This window comes from Mobula hypostoma, chromosome Y, assembly GCF_963921235.1.
Source record: "Mobula hypostoma chromosome Y, sMobHyp1.1, whole genome shotgun sequence".
NCBI lineage: Eukaryota > Metazoa > Chordata > Chondrichthyes > Myliobatiformes > Myliobatidae > Mobula > Mobula hypostoma.
In genome coordinates, this window is record NC_086130.1 from 5,813,556 (window position 1) to 5,833,404 (window position 19,849).

The 19,849-nt window shown below is 41.5% G+C and overlaps 1 protein-coding gene across 1 annotated transcript in view; it reads left to right on the forward strand.

Annotated features, from left to right (window-relative positions):
* LOC134341058 (serine/threonine-protein kinase SIK3-like) overlaps window positions 1–19,849 on the forward strand; it is a 410,314-nt gene that overhangs the window by 246,836 nt on the left and 143,629 nt on the right. Inside the window, exons 12-13 of the mRNA XM_063038806.1 lie at window positions 3,726–3,882; window positions 14,109–14,264. Coding sequence (XP_062894876.1) covers window positions 3,726–3,882; window positions 14,109–14,264 — 313 coding nt within the window. The remainder of the gene's footprint in view (window positions 1–3,725; window positions 3,883–14,108; window positions 14,265–19,849) is intronic.

Consider the following 19,849-nt stretch of genomic DNA (forward strand, 5'->3'; position numbering starts at 1 on the left):
ACAGTAGTAGTAAGGTCGGAGATGGTATTAAACAGGAAATTAGAAATATGTGCAATAAAGGAACAGCAGTTATAATGGGTGACTTCAATCTACATGTAGATTGGGTGAACCAAATTGGTAAAGGTGCTGAGGAAGAGGATTTCTTGGAATGTATGGGGGATGGTTTTTTGAACCAACATGTCGAGGAACCAACTAGAGAGCAGGCTATTCTAGACTGGGTTTTGAGCAATGAGGAAGGGTTAATTAGCAATCTTGTCATGAGAGGCCCCTTGGGTAAGAGTGACCATAATATGGTGGAATTCTTCATTAAGATGGAGAGTGACATAGTTAATTCAGAAACAAAGGTTCTGAACTTAAAGAGGGGTAACTTTGAAGGTATGAGATGTGAATTACACAAATGACACTTAAAGGATTGACGGTGGATATGCAATGGCAAGCATTTAAAGATTGCATGGATGAACTACAAAATTGTTCATCCCAGTTTGGCAAAAGAATAAATCAAGGAAGGTAGTGCACCCATGGCTGATAAGAGAAATTAGGGATAGTATCAATTCCAAAGAAGAAGCATACAAATTAGCCAGAAAAAGTGGCTCACCTGAGGACTGGGAGAAATTCAGAGTTCAGCAGAGAAGGACAAAGGGCTTAATTAGGAAGGGGAAAAAAAGATTATGAGAGAAAACTGGCAGGGGACATAAAAACTGACTGTAAAAGCTTTTATAGATATGTAAAAAGGAAAAGACTGGTAAAGACAAATGTAGGTCCCCTGCAGACAGAAACAGGTGAATTGATTATGGGGAGCAAGGACATGGCAGACCAATTGAATAACTACTTTGGTTCTGTCTTCGCTAAGGAGGACATAAATAATCTTCCAGAAATAGTAGGGGACAGAGGGTCCAGTGAGATGGAGGAACTGAGCGAAATACATGTTAGTAGGGAAGTGGTGTTAAGTAAATTGAAGGGATTAAAGGCAGATAAATCCCCAGGGCCAGATGGTCTGCATCCCAGAGTGCTTAAGGAAGTAGCCCAAAAAATAGTGGGTGCATTAGTGATAATTTTTCAAAACTCATTAGATTCTGGACTAGTTCCTGAGGATTGGAGGGTGGCTAATGTAACCCCACTTTTTGAAAAAGGAGGGAGAGAGAAACTGGGGAATTATAGACCGATTAGCCTGACATCGGTGGTGGGGAAACTGCTGGAGTCAGTTATCAAAGATGTGATAACAGCACATTTGGAAAGCGGTGAAATCATCGGACAAAGTCAGCATGGATTTGTGAAAGTAAAATCATGTCTGACGAATCTCATAGAATTTTTTGAGGATGTAACTAGTAGAGTGGATAGGGGAGAACCAGTGGATGTGGTATATTTGGATTTTCAAAAGGCTTTTGACAAGGTCCCATACAGGAGATTAGTGTGCAAACTTAAAGCACACGGTATTGGGGGTAAGGTATTGATGTGGATAGAGAATTGGTTGGCAGACAGGAAGCAAAGAGTGGGAATAAACGGGACCTTTCAGAATGGCAGGCAGTGACTAGTGGGGTACCGCAAGGCTCAGTGCTGGGATCCCAGTTGTTTACAATATATATTAATGACTTGGATGAGGGAATTAAATGCAGCATCTCCAAGTTTGCGAATGACACGAAGCTGGGCGGCAGTGTTAGCTGTGAGGAGGATGCTAAGAGGATGCAGGGTGACTTGGATAGGTTGGGTGAGTGGGCAAATTCATGGCAGATGCAATTTAATGTGGATAAATGTGAAGTTATCCACTTTGGTGGCAAAAATAGGAAAACAGATTATTATCTGAATGGTGGCCGATGAGGAAAAGGGGAGGTGCAACGAGACCTGGGTGTCATTATACACCAGTCATTGAAAGTGGGCATGCAGGTGCAGCAGGTGGTGAAAAAGGCGAATGGTATGCTGGCATTTATAGCAAGAGGATTCGAGTACAGGAGCAGGGAGGTACTACTGCAGTTGTACAAGGCCTTGGTGAGACCACACCTGGAGTATTGTGTGCAGTTTTGGTCCCGTAATCTGAGGAAAGACATCCTTGCCATAGAGGGAGTACAAAGAAGGTTCACCAGATTGATTCCTGGGATGGCAGGACTTTCATATGATGAAAGACTGGATCAACTAGGCTTGTATTCGTTGGAATTTAGAAGATTGAGGGGGGATCTTGTTGAAACCTATTAAATCCTAAAGGGATTGGACTGGCTAGATGCAGGAAGATTGTTCCCGATGTTGGGGAAGTCCAGAACAAGGGGTCACAGTTTGAGGATAAAGAGGAAGCTTTTTAGGACTGAGATTAGGAAAAACTTCTTCACACAGTGAGTGGTGAATCTGTGGAATTCTCTGCCACAGGAAACAGTTGAGGCCAGTTCATTGGCTATATTTAAGAGGGAGTTAGATATGGCCCTTGTGGCTAAAGGGATCAGGGGGTATGGAGGGAAGACTGGTGCAGGGTTCTGAGTTGGATGATCAGCCAAGATCATAATAAATGGTGGTGCAGGCTCGAAGGGCCGAATGGCCTACTCCTGCACCTATTTTCTATGTTTCTATGTAAAGTGTCCCGGAATTTGACTGCTAGTTTTGTCCCTCATTTGGGAGTGAGAAAGTTGGCAACCCTAACTGTAAAAGACATGTTGAGGTGAGTTTAACCCTACTTGAACACCCACCCTGGTCGGCTGGTCCCCAAGAATATTGTCAATATTAAACCGATCCGCGATGCAAAAAAGGTTGGGGATCCCTGTAATAAAGTATAGAGTAATAATATATACAATAATAATTTACCAATATGCAATAAAGTGCAATAATCATGTACAAGATAATAAAACATAGAAACATAGAAAACCTACAGCATAATACAGGCCCTTCGGTCCACAAAGCTATGCCAAACATGTCCTTATCTGAGAAATTACCTAGGGTTACCCATAGCCCTCTATTTTTCTAAGCTTCATGTATCATTGCTGGGATTGAAACCATATATTTGGGCCACAGTGGCTAACGACAGCAAGCTTCCTACCCTAAACGGCATTTTTGAACCAGGTGGATTTTTACAACAGGGCAGTGGTATATGGTCATCATAACTCTCACTAGCTTTGAATTTAAAACAAATTGTTTTCATTTATTTAGCCTATTTTAATCCCTCCGGGAAGTATAGTGAGATCCATTGCTCAAAGCTCCTGTACTGTGGATTACCAGCTCAACCACAACAGAGACAATTGTGCCGTGATGTATGTTCTCCTGTTGCACAGAGATGAACTGTTGTATATGTTTATTGCATTTGGTAGGAAAAATTTTTTGTAGCAACCCTTGTGACAGCTGAGCTGAATGAGTCTGTTTGAAAGGGTGCTCTGCTATTTATTCAATAGGTCATGGAGAGGATATGCCAGATAGTCCATAATCTATGTTCCAGATTCTTGATTAGTCAGGGCATGAAGAGTTATGGGAAGAAGGCGGGAGATGGGGCTGAGAGGGAAAATGGACCAACAATGATGAAGTGGTAGAGCAGATTCGATGGGTCAAATAGCCTGATTCTGCTCCTATACTTTATGGTCTTGGAATCATTCTTGGACCCCAGATCTGGAATATCTGATGAAACCAGCTCTCTTGTACAAGGTCAATATAATAAGTTAAATTCCCAGCTTTGGAAGAAAGTGGTGACGTTTAAAAATAAATTAAATAATAAAGCTAATTATATTTTATAACTTTCTGGTTGTTTAATAATGCAGAACTGAAGTTCCAGAGGACCTGCTGAAATGCCACCTGCCTGGTTTTCCATGTACCATGCCTCAGGCTCCTTTCCTGCAAGTTGTTCCAAATGTTAATTTAATGCAGAATATGCTTCCCACACAAAATTTACAGCCAGCCACACAGCTGGAGTACAAGGTATGGATGCCTCTACTTTATGTCTTTTTTAAGCAATTAATAGATACAATTTGACTAAAATACCTTACAGAACTCCACATTGGAAGCTCCAACCAGTTGTCACTGTTGTCTCCAGACATTTTGTAATTAGAATTCTTAGTCACATGGGAGGATTTCCATTAATCATATTTATAGTTTGCATGGAAATTTCTCAACATGCCGGACAGATCCAAAATCAATATTATCTTATGAAGAACTTGGAAGTACAATAAGTTTGTGCAGGGTTTTCAGATATAATATATTTTTCTTAAATGATTTAATAGTTGGAAGTTATTGAATTGTGATATTTGCATTGTATGTGTGAATATGTGTAAATTAGAAGAATTAGCATGATTTCTTCTTAGTTTCTTGCGACTTGAAATTACTTATTTCCACCCCAATTTTAAAAATTTTAAGGGACTAATGAGGCCAGTACGGGAACCTCAAACTTCTACATGGCTGATGGCATTTGTGGATGGGGAGTTTTGGAGAAGGTGTGCTTCTTTTGCCATGACACTCTCAATACCGTTTGGAATATTATTTTTCTTTGAATGATTATTGGTTAGTGATTGCCAGAAGTAAATGATGTTAAACTGAATGATATAGCTGAAGAATTAGGCCATTTGGTCCTTTGAGTCAATTCAATAACTTCCACCATTTAATCATGGCTGAACCATTTTCCCTCTCATCTCTAGTCTTCTGCTTTCCCTCCACATCCCTTCATACCCTGACTAATCAAAAGTATAGCAACTTATACCTTAAATATACGTAAAGACTTAGCGACAAGTTCTACAGATTGACCATTCTCTGGTCAAAGAAATTCCTCTCCATACTAAATGGATGCTCCTCTGTTCTGAGGCTGTGTCCTCTGGTCTTAGACACTCCTGCCAAAGGAGGCATCCTCTCCACATCCACCTCTTTAAGACCTTTCACCATTTGATGGATTTCAATTAGGTACCCCTCATTCTTCTGAATTTCATTGAATACAGGCCCAGAGCCATCAAATGCTCTTTATATATGATAAGCCATTTAATCCTGGAATAATTTTCCTGAACCTCCTTCAAAGCCGCTCCAGTTTCAGCACATACTTTGTAAGATAAGAGGCCCAGACCTTTACACAATACTCAAAGTGAGGCCCCACCAATGCTTTATAAAGGCTCAGTATTACATCCTTGCTTTTATATTCTTGTCCACTTGAATGAATGCTAGCATTGCATTTGCTTTCATCACTATATACTTAACCGGCAAATTAACCTTTAGGGAATCCTGTACAAGGGCTCCCATGTTCCTTGAACCTCAATTTTTGTATTTTCTCTCCATTTAGGAAATAGTCAACCCTTTCATTTTTTCTACCAAAGTTCATAACTATATGATTCCTGACGTTGTATTCCATCTGCCGTTTCTTTGCCCATTCTCCTAATCTGTCTAGGTCCTTGTTCTTCCTCAAATTACCAGCCCCTTCACCTATTGTCTGCAAATTTGCAACAAAACCATCAATTCTGTTATCCAAATTATTGACCTATAACTTAAAAAATTGGTCCCATCACAGACCCCTCCGGAACATCAGGAAAGGCTCCCTTTATTCCCATTTGCCTCCTGCCAATCATCCACTGTTTTAACCAAGCTAGAATTTTTCCCAGCTTGTTAAGCAATCTATATGCAGCACCTGATCAAAGGCCTATTGAAAATCTAAGTACACAACATCAATCAATTCTCCTTTGTCTATCCTGCTTGTTGTTTCTTTAAAGAATTATAACAGGTCTGTCAGACAAAATTTCCCCTTGAGAAAACCATACTGACTGTGTCCTATTTTTTTCAGGTGCCTCCACATCCTTACTAATTGAGTCCAACATCTTCCCAACTACTGAGGTCAGACTAATTGACCTTTCTTATGCTTCTCACTCTTCTTGAAGAGTAAAGTGACATTAGCAATTTTCCAGTCTTCCAGAACCATTCCATGTTTCATTTCGAGAAATTTTGAGCACATCTTTCAATCTTTTCTTCTGTCCATCTGATATTCCTTATCTACACATTTGAGAAACAAAGAAATCCTGACCATACCCTCATTATAATCCATTATAGACATCCTGTCCTTCAAATTCTCATCTTTATTAAACCTATTTTACAGTATTTGAACTGTTAGCCACCTATGCAAGTCCTGATCAAGATACTTAATTGTTCAGCGATTACCTATCCCTATACCAATCACTCATGCAGTGCATTCAGGTTCTAGTCACCCTATGGGTTAGGAAGATGCTTCATCAGATCCCTTGTGAATCTTTTAAACCTTACTTTAAACCTAGCTCTCTGGCTGCACACTTAGTAATCCTGATTCCACTATCTAATGAGCCTGTAATATCATTAAAAAGTTAAAAGTTCAAAGTAAATTTATTATCAAAGTAGAAACCTGAACTATATTTTCCTGTGGGTATACACAGTAAATCCAAGAAGTGTAATAGAATCAATGTGAAACTGCTGCTAACAGGGTGGACAAAATAACAATATGCAAAAGTCAACAAACTGCAAATACATAAGATGAAAAGAAAGTATTAAATATTAAGAATATTGATGAAGTGTCCTTGAAAGGGAGTCCCTAGTTTGTTGGAACAGTTCAGTGATGGCATGAGTGAAGTTGAGTGAAATTATTTCCACCGGTTCAAGTGCCTGATTATTGAGGGGTAATAACTGTTCCTGGGCTCTCCTATATCTTTTTCCTGATGGCAATAGTGAGAAGAGAACATTACATTAGTGCTACTGGTCCCTGATGAAGGATACTACTTCCCTTCAACAACGCTTCATGTAGATGTGCTGAATGGTTGAGAGGGTCGTTTCCATTATTTTTGTAGGATTTACTTTTTAAGAGCACTGGTGTTTGCGTACCAGGCCGTGATGCCGCAAGTGAACATTCTTTCCACTACCAACAAGAGACAACACATACAAAATGCTGGAGGAATTCAGCAGGCCAGGCAGCATCTACGGAAAAAAAGTACAGTTGACATTTCACGCTGAGACTTTTCTTCAGGACTGTAGAAAAGAAGTTGAGGTCAGAGTAAAAAGGTAGGGGGAGGTGAGAAGAAACACAAATTGATAGATGTAACCTGGGGGAGGGTGAAGTAAAGAGCTGAGAAGTCAATAGGTGAAAGAGATAAAGGGCAGGAGAAAGGAGAATTTGATAGGAGAAGACAGAAGACCATGGACAAAAGAAAAGGGGGAGGCCTTTCCGAAGGTTTGAGACATTACTTTTCATGCCATCAGGTTGGAGGCTACCCAGACGGAATATAAGGTGTTGCTCCTCCAACCTGAGTGTGGCCTCATCACAGCAGTGGAGGAGACCATGGACCGGTATTTCGGAATGGGAATGGGAAGTGGAATTAAAATGGGTGGCAACTGAGATAGCTTGCTTTTTCTAGTAGACTGATTGTAGGTGCTCAGCAAAGCAGTCTCCCAACTTATGCTGGGTCTCACTGATGCACAGGAGGCCACACTGAGTACACCAAACACAGTATACGATTCCAACATACTTATAGATAAAGGATTTCCTTATCTGAAAGGGCTGTTTGGGGCTCTGAATAGTAGTGCTGAAGGAGGTGCAGGTGCACTTGCAGGGGATAAGTGCCAGGAGGGAGATCAGTACGGAGGGATGAATGAATAGACAAGGGAGTTGCATAGGGAGCAATCCCTGTGGAAAGCAGAAAGTGGGGGGGGGGGGACCTATTGGAGATGGCAGAAGTTAAGCAGAATTATGTGCTGGATGCATGCAGAGGCTAGTGGGGTGGCAGGTAAGGCCAAGAGGAACCTTATCCCTGGTGGGAGATGGGCAGAAGTGAGCAAAATGGAAGAGATATGGTTGAGGGCACTGTTGTGCAAGCCCTTTATTTGATGAAGAAGGACATCTTCATTCTGTAGTAAAAATCCTCTCCCTGAGAGCAGATGCAGCGGAGATGGAGAAATTGAGAGAAGAGGATGGCATTTTTACAAGTAACAGGGTGGGAAAAGATATAGCTAGGTAGCTGTGAGAGTCAGTGAGTTAATAGACATCAGTAGATAAGCTATCTCCAGAGATAGAGACACCCATGCAGAGCTCGTTGACTTCATCAGCCTTGCGCTTAAATGTACCTGGTTCATTTTTGACACCTCCCTCATCTTTCTCTATCCCTCTGTCTCTGTCACTAGAGACGGCTTATCTACTGTAAAACCACTGACTCTCACAACCTAGACCATCTCTTCCCACCCTGTTACTTGTTACTTGTAAAAATGTGAATTCTCCATCTCCACCGCAATGCTTCATCACAATGCAATGAAGCTTTATATTCCAGAATGAAGGAGATGTTCTCCTTATTCAAAGAAAGGGCTTCCCTTCCTCCACCATCAACACTGCCTTCAACTACACCCCTTCCATTTCACAGACACGTGCTTATCTCATCCTCCTGCCACCTTACCAAAGATAGGGTTCCTCTCCTCTTCACCTATCAGCCCACCATCCACCATATCTAGCACATATTTTTGCCCATCTCCAACAGGGTCCCACCAGCAAGCACATCTTCCGCCCCCCTTCTGCTTTCCACAGGGATCACTCCCTACGTGACTCCCTTGTCCATTCAATCCTCCCCACTGATCTCCCTCCTGGCAGGCGGAGCAAATGCTACACCTGCCCCTACACGTCCTCCCTTACTACCATTCAGGTCCCCAAAAAGTCCTTCCAGGTGAGGCAACACTTCACCCTTGAACCTTTTGGGGCCATATACTGTGTCCAATGTTCTTGCTGTGCCCTCCTGTATATCAGTGACACCCAGCATAGAATGGAAGACGCCCACCCCCAACCTTTAACTCTGACTCATCAATTATTTTTTTCTCCAGTCCTGCTGAAGGGTCGCAGCCCAAAACATTGACTGTTTACTGTTTTCCATAGATGCTCCCTGGCCTGCTGAGTTCTTCCAGTATTTTATGCAGGATCCAGTATTTTATGGAGTCTCTGCCTCCTGAAGTCAATGATCAGCTCCTTGCTCGAGTGGTTGTTGTTGTGGCACCACTCAGCCAGGTTTTCAGTCTCTCTCCTATGTGCTGATTCGTCAACCTAAGACAGTGGTTGTTGTTAAAAGACTTAAATGTGGCCTTGGATCTGTGCTTAGCCTCTCAGTCATAAATGTAAAGTGAGTAGAGTAGAACCTAAGCACATCCGCTTGCCATACGTTTCTAGCTGAAAATCCAATCTTCAAATAAAATAAATGAAAATAAGGTGACCTGCAGGCAAGTGTAATTGGAAACTTTACACTTAAAAAAATATAATTGTTTGCTACAGGACTAGCGTCCATTGTCCATATCCAATGAGATGGTAATGAGGTAACTACCAAATCTGCAATTTTTAGGAATATATAAGGAGTTCTACAGTTTTCACTCAGTGAATGAATATTAGGACATAGGATATAGGACCTGTACTATGCTTTACTATTCCTCAGCCCACAATATTATGCTGAACCACATCACGATTAATCTAACCCTTCCACCTGCATAGCCCATAATCTTCCATTTTTCTTGCATTCATATGCTTGCCTTAAAGTCTCTTAATGTCTCTATCTTTCTTTTTAACCTGTACTATCTCATCTGGCAGTGCATTTCAGGTGCCTACCATGCTAAAAAATAAACTACCTCTGACTTCTCTAGAGGACAGAACCTCAGAATAGGAGGAATTTCTTTATCCAGTGAATATGTGGAATTTGTTGCTATGGGCAGTTGTCTTTATGTGTATTTAAGGCAGAGGTTGATAGATTGTTGATTGGTCAGAGCATGAAGGGATACAGGGAGAAGGCAGGAGATTGTGGCTGAGAGGAAAATTCAATGAACTACAATGAAATGGTGAAACAGACTTCATGAGCTAAATGGCCTAATTCTGCTGTTATATTTTATGGTCTATCGCCTAAGCTTACCTCCACTCTGATACTATCCTTTGCTGCTCTGGGGGAAAAAATACTCCGGCTGTTCACTCTGTCTGTGTCTTGGGCATTTTTCATGCCCCTTTCTACCTTTAAATCCCTTTTTAAGATCTTTCTTGATTATCTTATAACCCTCAAGAGTTTTATCAGATTTTTGCTTCCTAAACCTTAAATATACTTCCTTCTTCCTCTTGACCAAATGCTCTACCTCTCTTGTCAACCATGGTTCTTTCATCCTGCCATCTATCCCTGATTTATCCTGAGCTCCAAGCAAAGCTCTTTAAACAACTGTTCTGCTACACATATCGCTGAGAACATCTATTCCCAATTTCCACTCCCAAATTTCTGCCTAATACCATCATGATTAGCCCTCCGCTAATTAATTACTTTCTCATTCCATCTGCTTCTGTCCTTCTTATATATGGCCATTTTAAATATCAGGGAATTGTAGTCAGTGTCTCTGAAATGCTCGCTCACAGAGAAGTCTGTCACTTAGCCAGGTTCATTGCTTAGTACTAGATCCAGTATGATCTCTCCTTTTGTTAGACTGTTCACATACTGACAGGAATCCTTTCCAGATATCTCACATATTCTTTCGTCTTCCTCCTTTCTTTCTGAGCCACAGACCCAGACTGAGTATCAGAGACCTGGCTGCTTTGGCTTTCAACTGCTAGTTCATTTCCCCTTGTTATTGAGAGGAGCAGCTGCAGGGATACACTGCACTGACAGCCTGTTTCCTTTCCTTCTCCTAACACAACTACCACCCAGCCTCCCGTAACCCAGGTGTGAACTAGTTGTTCATAAACATCTCATTCCACTCAGCTTCCTAAATGCTCCAGAGTTCATTTACATCTAGTTCTACTGTTGTCTGCAAGAAGCTACAGGTATATGCATTTCTTGCAGTTATGAGGGATAATGGGGGGGTGTCCCTGACTTCCGACATCCCACAAAATGGAACATTCAAGTGCTCTATCATTCGCAATGCTCTGCCTGTGCAGTAGGAACCTTACCAGCATCTCACCTAGTCCTTCACCAATTTACTCCATCCACTCACTAAAGCCAGAAAGTGCCACTCCTACAATGGCCACTATTATTGGCAACTGCTGCCAAATTAACCAATAAATTAATCCACAGGATTTGCTCTTTTAACTCTTTCCAAATGTTACTCCTGTAGAGAGAAGCTCATCAGCGACGATGTTATTATGGATGAATCAAAGCACTAAAAAGTGCAGAAGGAAATCATTCGGCAACATATGCATATAACAGTTGAGAATGATCCTTCCAACCTCTAGCCAATATTGGCAACTAACAGTGAAGTTTTTCGTATAGATGGATAAATCATTTAGATCAGTTGAATGTCCTTTCTAACCGCCCTCAAATCAGTGTAGGAACCTTTTTGGGAATTAAACAGAATCAGAATTAGGTTTAATATCACTGGCATTTGTTATGAAATTTATTGTGAAATAGTGCAATACATAATTATTTTGAAAAACTATAAATTACAATTATATTTATTTTTTAAAATTAATAAAATGAATAGTGCAAAAAGAGTGCAAAAATATAGATTGTATCATACATCGGGGAGCTCAATTCAGTTACCTGATGAGATCACCATAGCCTTTGGCCAGGAGCAGATTGTCAGGCAGTACGCAATGTTCATAGAATATTTTGGCCTTTGAATACTACATTCTCCAGTTGGCAGATCAGCAGTGGTAGACAAGTCACTGCCCATCTGCTCCTAACTTGCTGCCCAAATCCTCTCACCTGATCCATATCAAGGGAAGATTTTGCTTTCTCCTCCATCCTGCGAGCTGCTTGGTTCTTGCTCTTTTCATCAAGGCCCAGCGCGGACTGCAACCTCCAAGCCGACCTTGCTGGGAACAACTTACAGCCAATCTCCATGGGAAGTAGCCACATCTGCCAACCTTTGTTTTTGCACTCCTGAACTAAGGACTGGTGCTTCAGGGCCTTCTTCTCATGATCCTCGTTGCACCCTTTCTCCCATGGTACTGTGAGCTCCACCAGGATGATTTTCGTGGTCTTCTGTGAGCCACAGTCCGATGTCTGGTCAAAGTGTGATTTGTATCCCCTCTGGGAACTATAGATTCCTCTCCACATCAACTCTCACCTCCCATGATTTGGCATTTTTGCTGCAGATTAGATTTAGACATCTTTGATACGACTGGTGTGGTTTCTGTCCTTGATGAAAATGACAGCTCAGTTTGCCTGTCTGACAGCACTCTTTTTACACTTCTCCCACTCCAGTGTGTCAGCAAGGAACAGCAGTACCTTGTGGTGCCATTAATACCAAGCTGTTTTGCATCCTGACAGCACAAACAGAATGCTGGAGGAACTCAGCAGGCCAGACAGCTTCTATGGAAAAGAGTACAATCAATGTTTCATGTTAAGACCCTTCGACAAGTCTGGAGAAAGAAAGGTGAGGGGTAGATTTAAAAGGTGGGGGAGGGGAGAGAGAGAAACACAAGGTGATAGATGGAACTGGGAGGGGGAGGAATGAAGTAAAGAGCTGGGAAGTTGATTGGTGAAAGCGATATGGGGCAGGAGAAGGAGGAATCTAATAGGAGAGGACAGAAGACCATGGAAGAAAGAAAAGTGGGGAGGAACACCAAAGGGAAGTGATGAGCAGACAAGGAGATAAGATGAGAGAGGGAAAAGTGGGCTGGGGGGAGAGGGGAAAACTGCCTGGCCTGCTGAGTTCCTCCAGCATTTTGTGTGTGTTACTTGGATTTCCAGCGTTTGCAGATTTTCTCGTCTAACAGTATATGTGCCAGTGAACTCTACTGACCACAAAATTTGTGGTTAGGGTCCTCTCTCTGCCCCCATGTGTGTAGCTGTGATAGTATAGGGAGAATGTCATACATGGACTGCAGGAAGAAAGAAATGCAGAAGAGCACCAGCCAAAACTCTACCCAAATGATCTTGCGCTTGGAAAGATCCCATTTCATCCAGGTGCCCTGTGACTCTGAACTCCACTGATTCAGTCCTTGTGGTTCTGTACCTCTGCCTGGACCATGTCATGTCTATACTGTTTACTTATATTTCCCCATCGTTGAAAGTGTGCTGAGCCAAGGAATTGATGTCCCGGGCATGAGTTCCTGATGATGTCTCTCAATTGCAAGGAGCTCACTGCCTGATCTGTAGCCCAGTTGGCAGCCCACTTCCAGTTCTTTTTCTTGTTGTGACTCCTGCTTGGTTTGTTAGTTTGTCGTTGGAGCTCCTCAGAGTTAACACAACTTTATACTTTGTCACCCTGAACTCTTCCACTTCTGATGACGGGAGCTGTAGACAGCCTGATCTTATGATCCTATTCCTACTGAAAGGAAAAGCTTGGATCCCCAGCCATCTCCAAAGGTGCTTGTCGACTTTCCTTTTGACGCCTTCCACAGTGGTCATACACGTGAAAAGCCCTTGGTAGAAGATCATGTTTGTACAACCATCTCCTAAATTTATCAGGGAGTCTGGATTTATCAGTCTTGCTCAGCCACTCTTCAGTCAGCCTGCTTTACAGTGTTGATGACATTGGCCTGTCTGTCATTGCTGCATTTAACCAGTTTCCAAGACACTTTATGGATTGACCTCAATGGATAGAATCACTTCTTCCTATACTTGAAGACTGAACTTGCTAGTGAAGTAGTGTACATGGGTTCATTGTTTCCAATAGTATTCTCTCAGGCTTGCAAAGGAACAACCATTTTCTAACGAACCATAATGGGCATTTGTTAGTAAGCTACTTCTAGGAAAGAAAAACAAACAGGTAATAGCAGATGTCAACCTAAATTATGAATTCCTAATACCAGGCACAAACTTGCTGCTTCATTCTTAATGGTGAAATACTTCATCTTCTAGGGAGTAAAATATGCAGTTTAAGTACAGTATTTCTGCATAGTATTTGGACCTTTAATTCAATAAATTTTAATAATTCAATATTAAGAAATATTATATTTCCAAAAAAGTCCTATAAAATTATAGCAATTTTTTTCTTTATTAAAACAGGATATCAAAGTTGAGCCTGAGAGCATGTCACATTAATTTTTAATACAGGTCAATACAGTGACAAGCACAAATATTAATTCATTAAGATTATGTGATTATTAAATCAGCCACTTTAATTCTTTCCAAATCAGGCATGGCAAGAGGTTCTCTTGGTTGATCATTTCTGGTCAGAAAGTTACCATTATTCAGTGAACGGAATGTTAATTCTTTGTACTTATACATATGTGTGTGTCTGTTCCTACATTTCTCTTTTGAATTCTTAAGGAACAATCCTTACTTCAACCTTCAACTCTACAATTGCTAAATGGTATGGGACCTCTCGGTCGTCGTGCTTCTGATGGTGGAGCCAACATCCAGTTGCATGCCCAGCAGTTTCTGAAACATCCAAGAGGCCTTTCACCTTTGGTCACCATGAATCCAGTAAGTTTTTGTAAATCATCTGCATCAACAATCTGAATGAAATTCTGGTAAAGTATATTAGTAAATTTGTGAATGGCACAAAGATTTGGAGTGTAGTGGACAGCAAAGCCTGCAGCAGGATCTGGAGCAGCTGGAAAATGGGTTGGAAAATGGCAGGTGGAATTCGATGAAAACGTGTGAGGTGTTGTGCGGGAGGACAAATGAGAGTAGGACTTACACACTGAATGGCGCTGTGGACTACAATAGAACAGATGGATCAGGGAATGCAGAATCAAAGCTCCTTGAAAATATGTCGAACGTTTTTGGCACATTGGTTTTCATAGATCGGAGTATTGAGTTTAGGAGTTGGGATGTTATGTTGAAGTTTTATAAGACACTGTTGAGGCCAAATTTGGAGTATTGTATGCTGTCTGGATTGCTTCCCTACTGGAAAGTTATCAATAAGATTGAAAGAGTACAAGGAAAATTTACAAGGATGTTGTTTGGATTTCAGGACCAGAGTTTTAGGGGAAGATTGAATAGGATTTTATTCCCTGGAACATAGGAGAATGAGGGGAGATTAGACTAGAGGTACACAAAATTATGTGGGGTATAGATAGAGTTAATGTTAGGTAGTAAAACAAAACAGCGGATTCTGATTAATTGGGATGTACTGGAACCAGTACATTTTGGTGCAATTAAGCGGTTACCACAATTAGCTGAAGTTTCATGGAAATAGTTAAAAAGATATCAAAAAGACAAACTATCATTCATTTGAGCAATGCATTATATACTTGAATGAAATATGGAACAAATCAGAACACAGTCAGTACTACTACAGTACAATAAAATAGTGTATTAGTTCCTAATAGTTCTCAACAGAAGAATTTATACTTTTTTTGTGTGCTGCCGTATTCTTTTGATTGGCTGTAAGTGAACAAAATTAGTGCAAGCACAGTGCAGATAATGGACTGCCTTTATTACCTTCCTGCATAAAGTAGTGTTGAACTTCAAAAATAAATTTCCTGACATCCTATGTAATCAGTAGCTCAAATTCAGATGTGTCAAAATAAAGCCAAAGTAAAATATAAAATTATCAAAAGTTAGTGCTTTTTGTATGATTGCCCATTGACTAAATGAATAACTTAATACAAGCACATGCAACTGACACTATTTAAAGTCTTCATCTAAGAACCATGAAGTATCTAATGGCCACATACAGTAAGTGCATGTAACTGCCACTGTTAATCAATATAGAAAGCTAATTTAATCTGGAATTTAAAAGATAAAGACAGGAGATTATGCAGATTTTGGAAATATTGAGTAATACATGCAAAAAGTCAGGCAGCATCTGTGGAGGGAAAGAAACAGCCGATGTTTCAGGCCAAGATGGGAGCCTCATGAAGGGTCTCGGCCTGAAACATTGACTTTTTATTCCCCTCTATAGATCCTGCCTGACTTCATGAGTTCCTTGATATTTTGCATGTGTTGCTCAAGAATTTAAAAGGGCTAGTGTTTTTTAAACATCAGGACTACATAGCTAGGGATATGGTAGATCACTAAACTATCTGATTATTTTCTCAGTTTGTAGCAACTTTTAACTATGTGGTATTTCCTAACAGACTGTTGACATTGACTTTGCAATTAGATGTACTAGTCATCAGAATGCAATTGTCATTTGCTTAAAGCATTTTCCTTCATTTTCACTGAAGATTTGCTTTGTTAAAAACTGTAAGAAAAATGTGTAATTTCTGCCATATATCACCATATGTAGAAACACATGTGCTTTTCAAGCTATTTATCTTGTAGGAAACAGTATCTTCAGCCCATCTATTTGAGTCACTGAAAATTTTTCAGGTATTCGTTTCCCTTGCCAGAAGGTGGCACATCGATCAGTGGTTAACTGAGTCATAAATATACAGGTCACTAAATTAGTCATCTTATAAATTAAAGTATATTACTACTGTAATTTATTCATGATCTTTCCATTTCTTTGATGTGCTCCTCAATGCTGTTTGACATAAATAAGCATTACTTGACTCCATATGATGCACCTATTTTAAAATAATGTTATTCCTAAAAATATATTGCAATGTTGCATATTTGTTTTACTTTATTCTGTAAGAGTTGGAAGCCGCCTGGAGTCCTTGGCTGCATGTCTAGGTAATATGCACTCCACTCCCACTAAACTTGTGAGATTGAGAGGACTGTCACACCCCAAACATCGGTTTGTGTGGATGTTGTGTAGTTTGCTACTCTGTTACAAACTAGTGCCTGAAATAACAAGCCAAACACTGCATACAACTAAAGGAATTATATTTATGAATCTTAGGGGTTAGCAAAGAAAAACAAAAAGAGAAGGACCCATTTTATTTAAACAGTCAAATGATCACAAGTTGGAGCTCATCTTGAACTCCTCTGTCACTCGCCCGCTAGGTCCTCTGCTGCATGAACGCACACGTCACCTTCTGACTGTCACACATAACGTATCTCAAACAACCGGGTCTCCCACTGGGTCATATCCTACAATCGGTTCTCCCTGGCTTCTTCTCTCTTCATCTGTCAATGAACAAAAGCCCAAGACTAACCTTAGTGTCACTCACCAAAAAACCTGCCCCCGAGTTCCGGCATCCTCATTGGATGACACACATTTCTCATCTTCCGCAGTAACCCAAGTAGGCTGAAAGCAGAATAGACTTCTCTTACACAACTGCTAAATGAAATACCTATAGTATGACAGTAAAAATGTGAACCAGGGCACTACTCTCTCCTCCACCACAAATTGTCATGTCCTCATTACTTTGAAATTATCTGTCATCCTGTCATCACTAAAACCATTTTCAAAGGAATTTGGTGAAGTCAGAACCTCCAAATCATTTCTAAATAGTTGTGAAATATCCCACTGGGGGGGTTAGTCGCAATACTCTGCTCCCCCAGTGCTACATAGGCCAGTCTATCTGATAGTTTCCTACCTCCTTGAGACCTCTGTATCCCATCATCTACTTTATACTTTATAGTCACCAAACTATTGATACTAGAGTGTACAATCATCACAGTGATATTTGAATCTGCTCTTTGTGCTCCCTGGAGTACAAATCGATAGTAAATATTAAAAATTTAAATTAAATTATAATTCATAAATAGAAAATAGAAAAGGGAAAGTAAGGCAGTGCGAAAAAAACCCAGAGGCATTTCCGGATATTTGGAGGGTACAGCCCAGATCTGGGTCAGGATCCGTTCACCAGTCTTATCACCGTTGGAAAGAAGCTTCCCAAGTCTGGCCGTATGAGTCTTCAAGCTCCTGAGCCTTCTCCCGGAGGGAAGAGGGACGAAAAGTGTGTTGGCTGGGTGCGTCGTGTCCTTGATTATCCTGGCAGCACTGCTCCGACAGCATGCGGTGTAAAGTGAGTCCACGGACGGAAGATTGGTTTTTGTGATGTGCTGGGCTGTGTTCACGATCTTCTGTAGCTTCTTCCGGTCTTGGACAGGACAACTTCCATACCAGGTTGTGATACACCCTAGAAGAATGCTTTCTACGGTACATCTATAAAAATTAGTGAGGGTTTTAGGGGACACGCCAAATTTCCTTAGCTTCCGCAGGAAGTAAAGGCGCTGGTGGGCCTTCTTGGCAATGGACTCTGCTTGGTTGGACCAAGTCAGGTCATTTGTGATATTGACCCCGAGGAACTTGAAGTTTTTGACCTGTTCCACTTGCGCATCACCGATGTAAATTGGGTCGTGCGGTCCGCTACTCCTTCTGAGGTCAACAACCAATTCCTTCGTCTTGCTGACGTTGAGGGATAGGTTATTGTCTTCGCACCATGCCACCAGGTTCTTAATTTCCTTTCTGTACTCAAACTCATCATTACCCGAGATACAGCCTACAATTGTTGTGTCATCAGCAAATGAGTTTGATGGAAACTTGGCTACACAATCATGGGTGTAAAAGGTGATTCCTATGGAGAATCTCAACAGGCCCATTCCCGTCCACTGGTTTCACCCAAAAAACTAGTACATTTGGCATCTGTCTCTTTTGACAGGGAATCCATACATCCCAGGTCAATGGGTCCCGCACTCTGCAAGTGGTACAACGGAGGCAGCATCTTCCTCTGCATACATCAAATGCATGACTTGCAGTGTTCTTCGACCTCTGGCTTCATTCAGTAGAACCGGTCTCTGAGCAATCCACAGGACTCTTCAACCCCCAGACAGCTGGAATAATCATGAAGTGACTTCAGCAAATTCCTCACATTGTTCTCAGGCAGAACCATCTGGGAAAGCTGAGGTCAGGCCGAAGGCAATGTGACGTGGTATAGGATCTGGTTCTTCAACTCCAATTTGGGCCATTCTCTCAGTAGTAGAGACACCGCAGAATGCTTCATCTTGTCTGCTTGGGCCGTATTCCCTTTCGCAACCACTGACCAAACAGTACCAATAAACGGGTCATTTCACTGAGCAGCTGTCACCACCCCAGAGCTCAATTCCGGCAGCTGATTTGTCTTCTGAATGGTCAGGTTCCAGTAAACTTGTGGAAAGGCATCATCAGAAACTCCCAAATGATCTACTGCTTGATCCTGCCCTTGTTTGTCCTATGCCCAGTGATGGAAAACTGGCACATGGCTTTGACTCCAGGGGCAGAAACTCTCTTCCTCTCTCCATCCCTGTCCAGCCTTCAGGCGCAAATCATTCATTAGCATCAATGTTCCTACTCCCCAGCCAATACTTCAGGCCATCATAGACAGATGACACCGCCAACCCCTGATGGCTTATAGCATCCAATTTTGCCGAGGTCAGGACATAAGTTAATCGGTTGTTGACCATCCTCACCTCGAACTTGGCACCATATAGTTACTTAGCTTATCCACCACAGCCTATTTCAATTCCAGGAAGTCCAAGTTGTGCATGGGGTAGTTTCACTCAGAGCGTGACAAACTCCAACTGACAGGCTACTGTGTCCTAATACAGAATACCCTCTAAGCCCTCTCTGTTGGCATCTGTATGCAATACATGCAACAGTTGGGGTCTATTAAAGCCAGCACAGGCGCTTTTGTCATCTCCTCCTTCAGCAACTGAAAGGCCTCTTCACATTTTGTATCCTATCTCACTCCAAAAGGCTCTGAAGGACCAAGATACTTTCTACCCTCCTGTCTTTTTGTCCTCTTCTTCCCCAAGGGAGGATAACCACACAGAAGCTGATTTAAAGGGTGACTCACTTTAGAGTAGTCCTTCACAAGCTTCCAAAAGTACCTACAGAATCCAAGGAATGACTGCAAAGTGTTCATAGTCTGGGGCCTTGTCCATCTGGTCACCAACTCTATCTTAGATGGATCTGTAGCTACTCCAATCATGAGACTATGTGCCCAACTTAGCTGACAGATGTCTTACAGAACTGGCACTTGTCAAAGGAGAGTTTTACCTTCAGTAGCTTCATTTCTTTTTTTTTTTTGCAGCAATACATAGAGGTACCAACTAGAGAAGGGGCAGTATTGGATCTCCTGTTAGGGAATGAGATAGGGCAGGTGACGGAGGTATGTGTTGGGGAGCACTTCAGGTCCAGTGATCACAATACCAGTAGTTTCAATATAATTATGGAGAAGAATAGGACT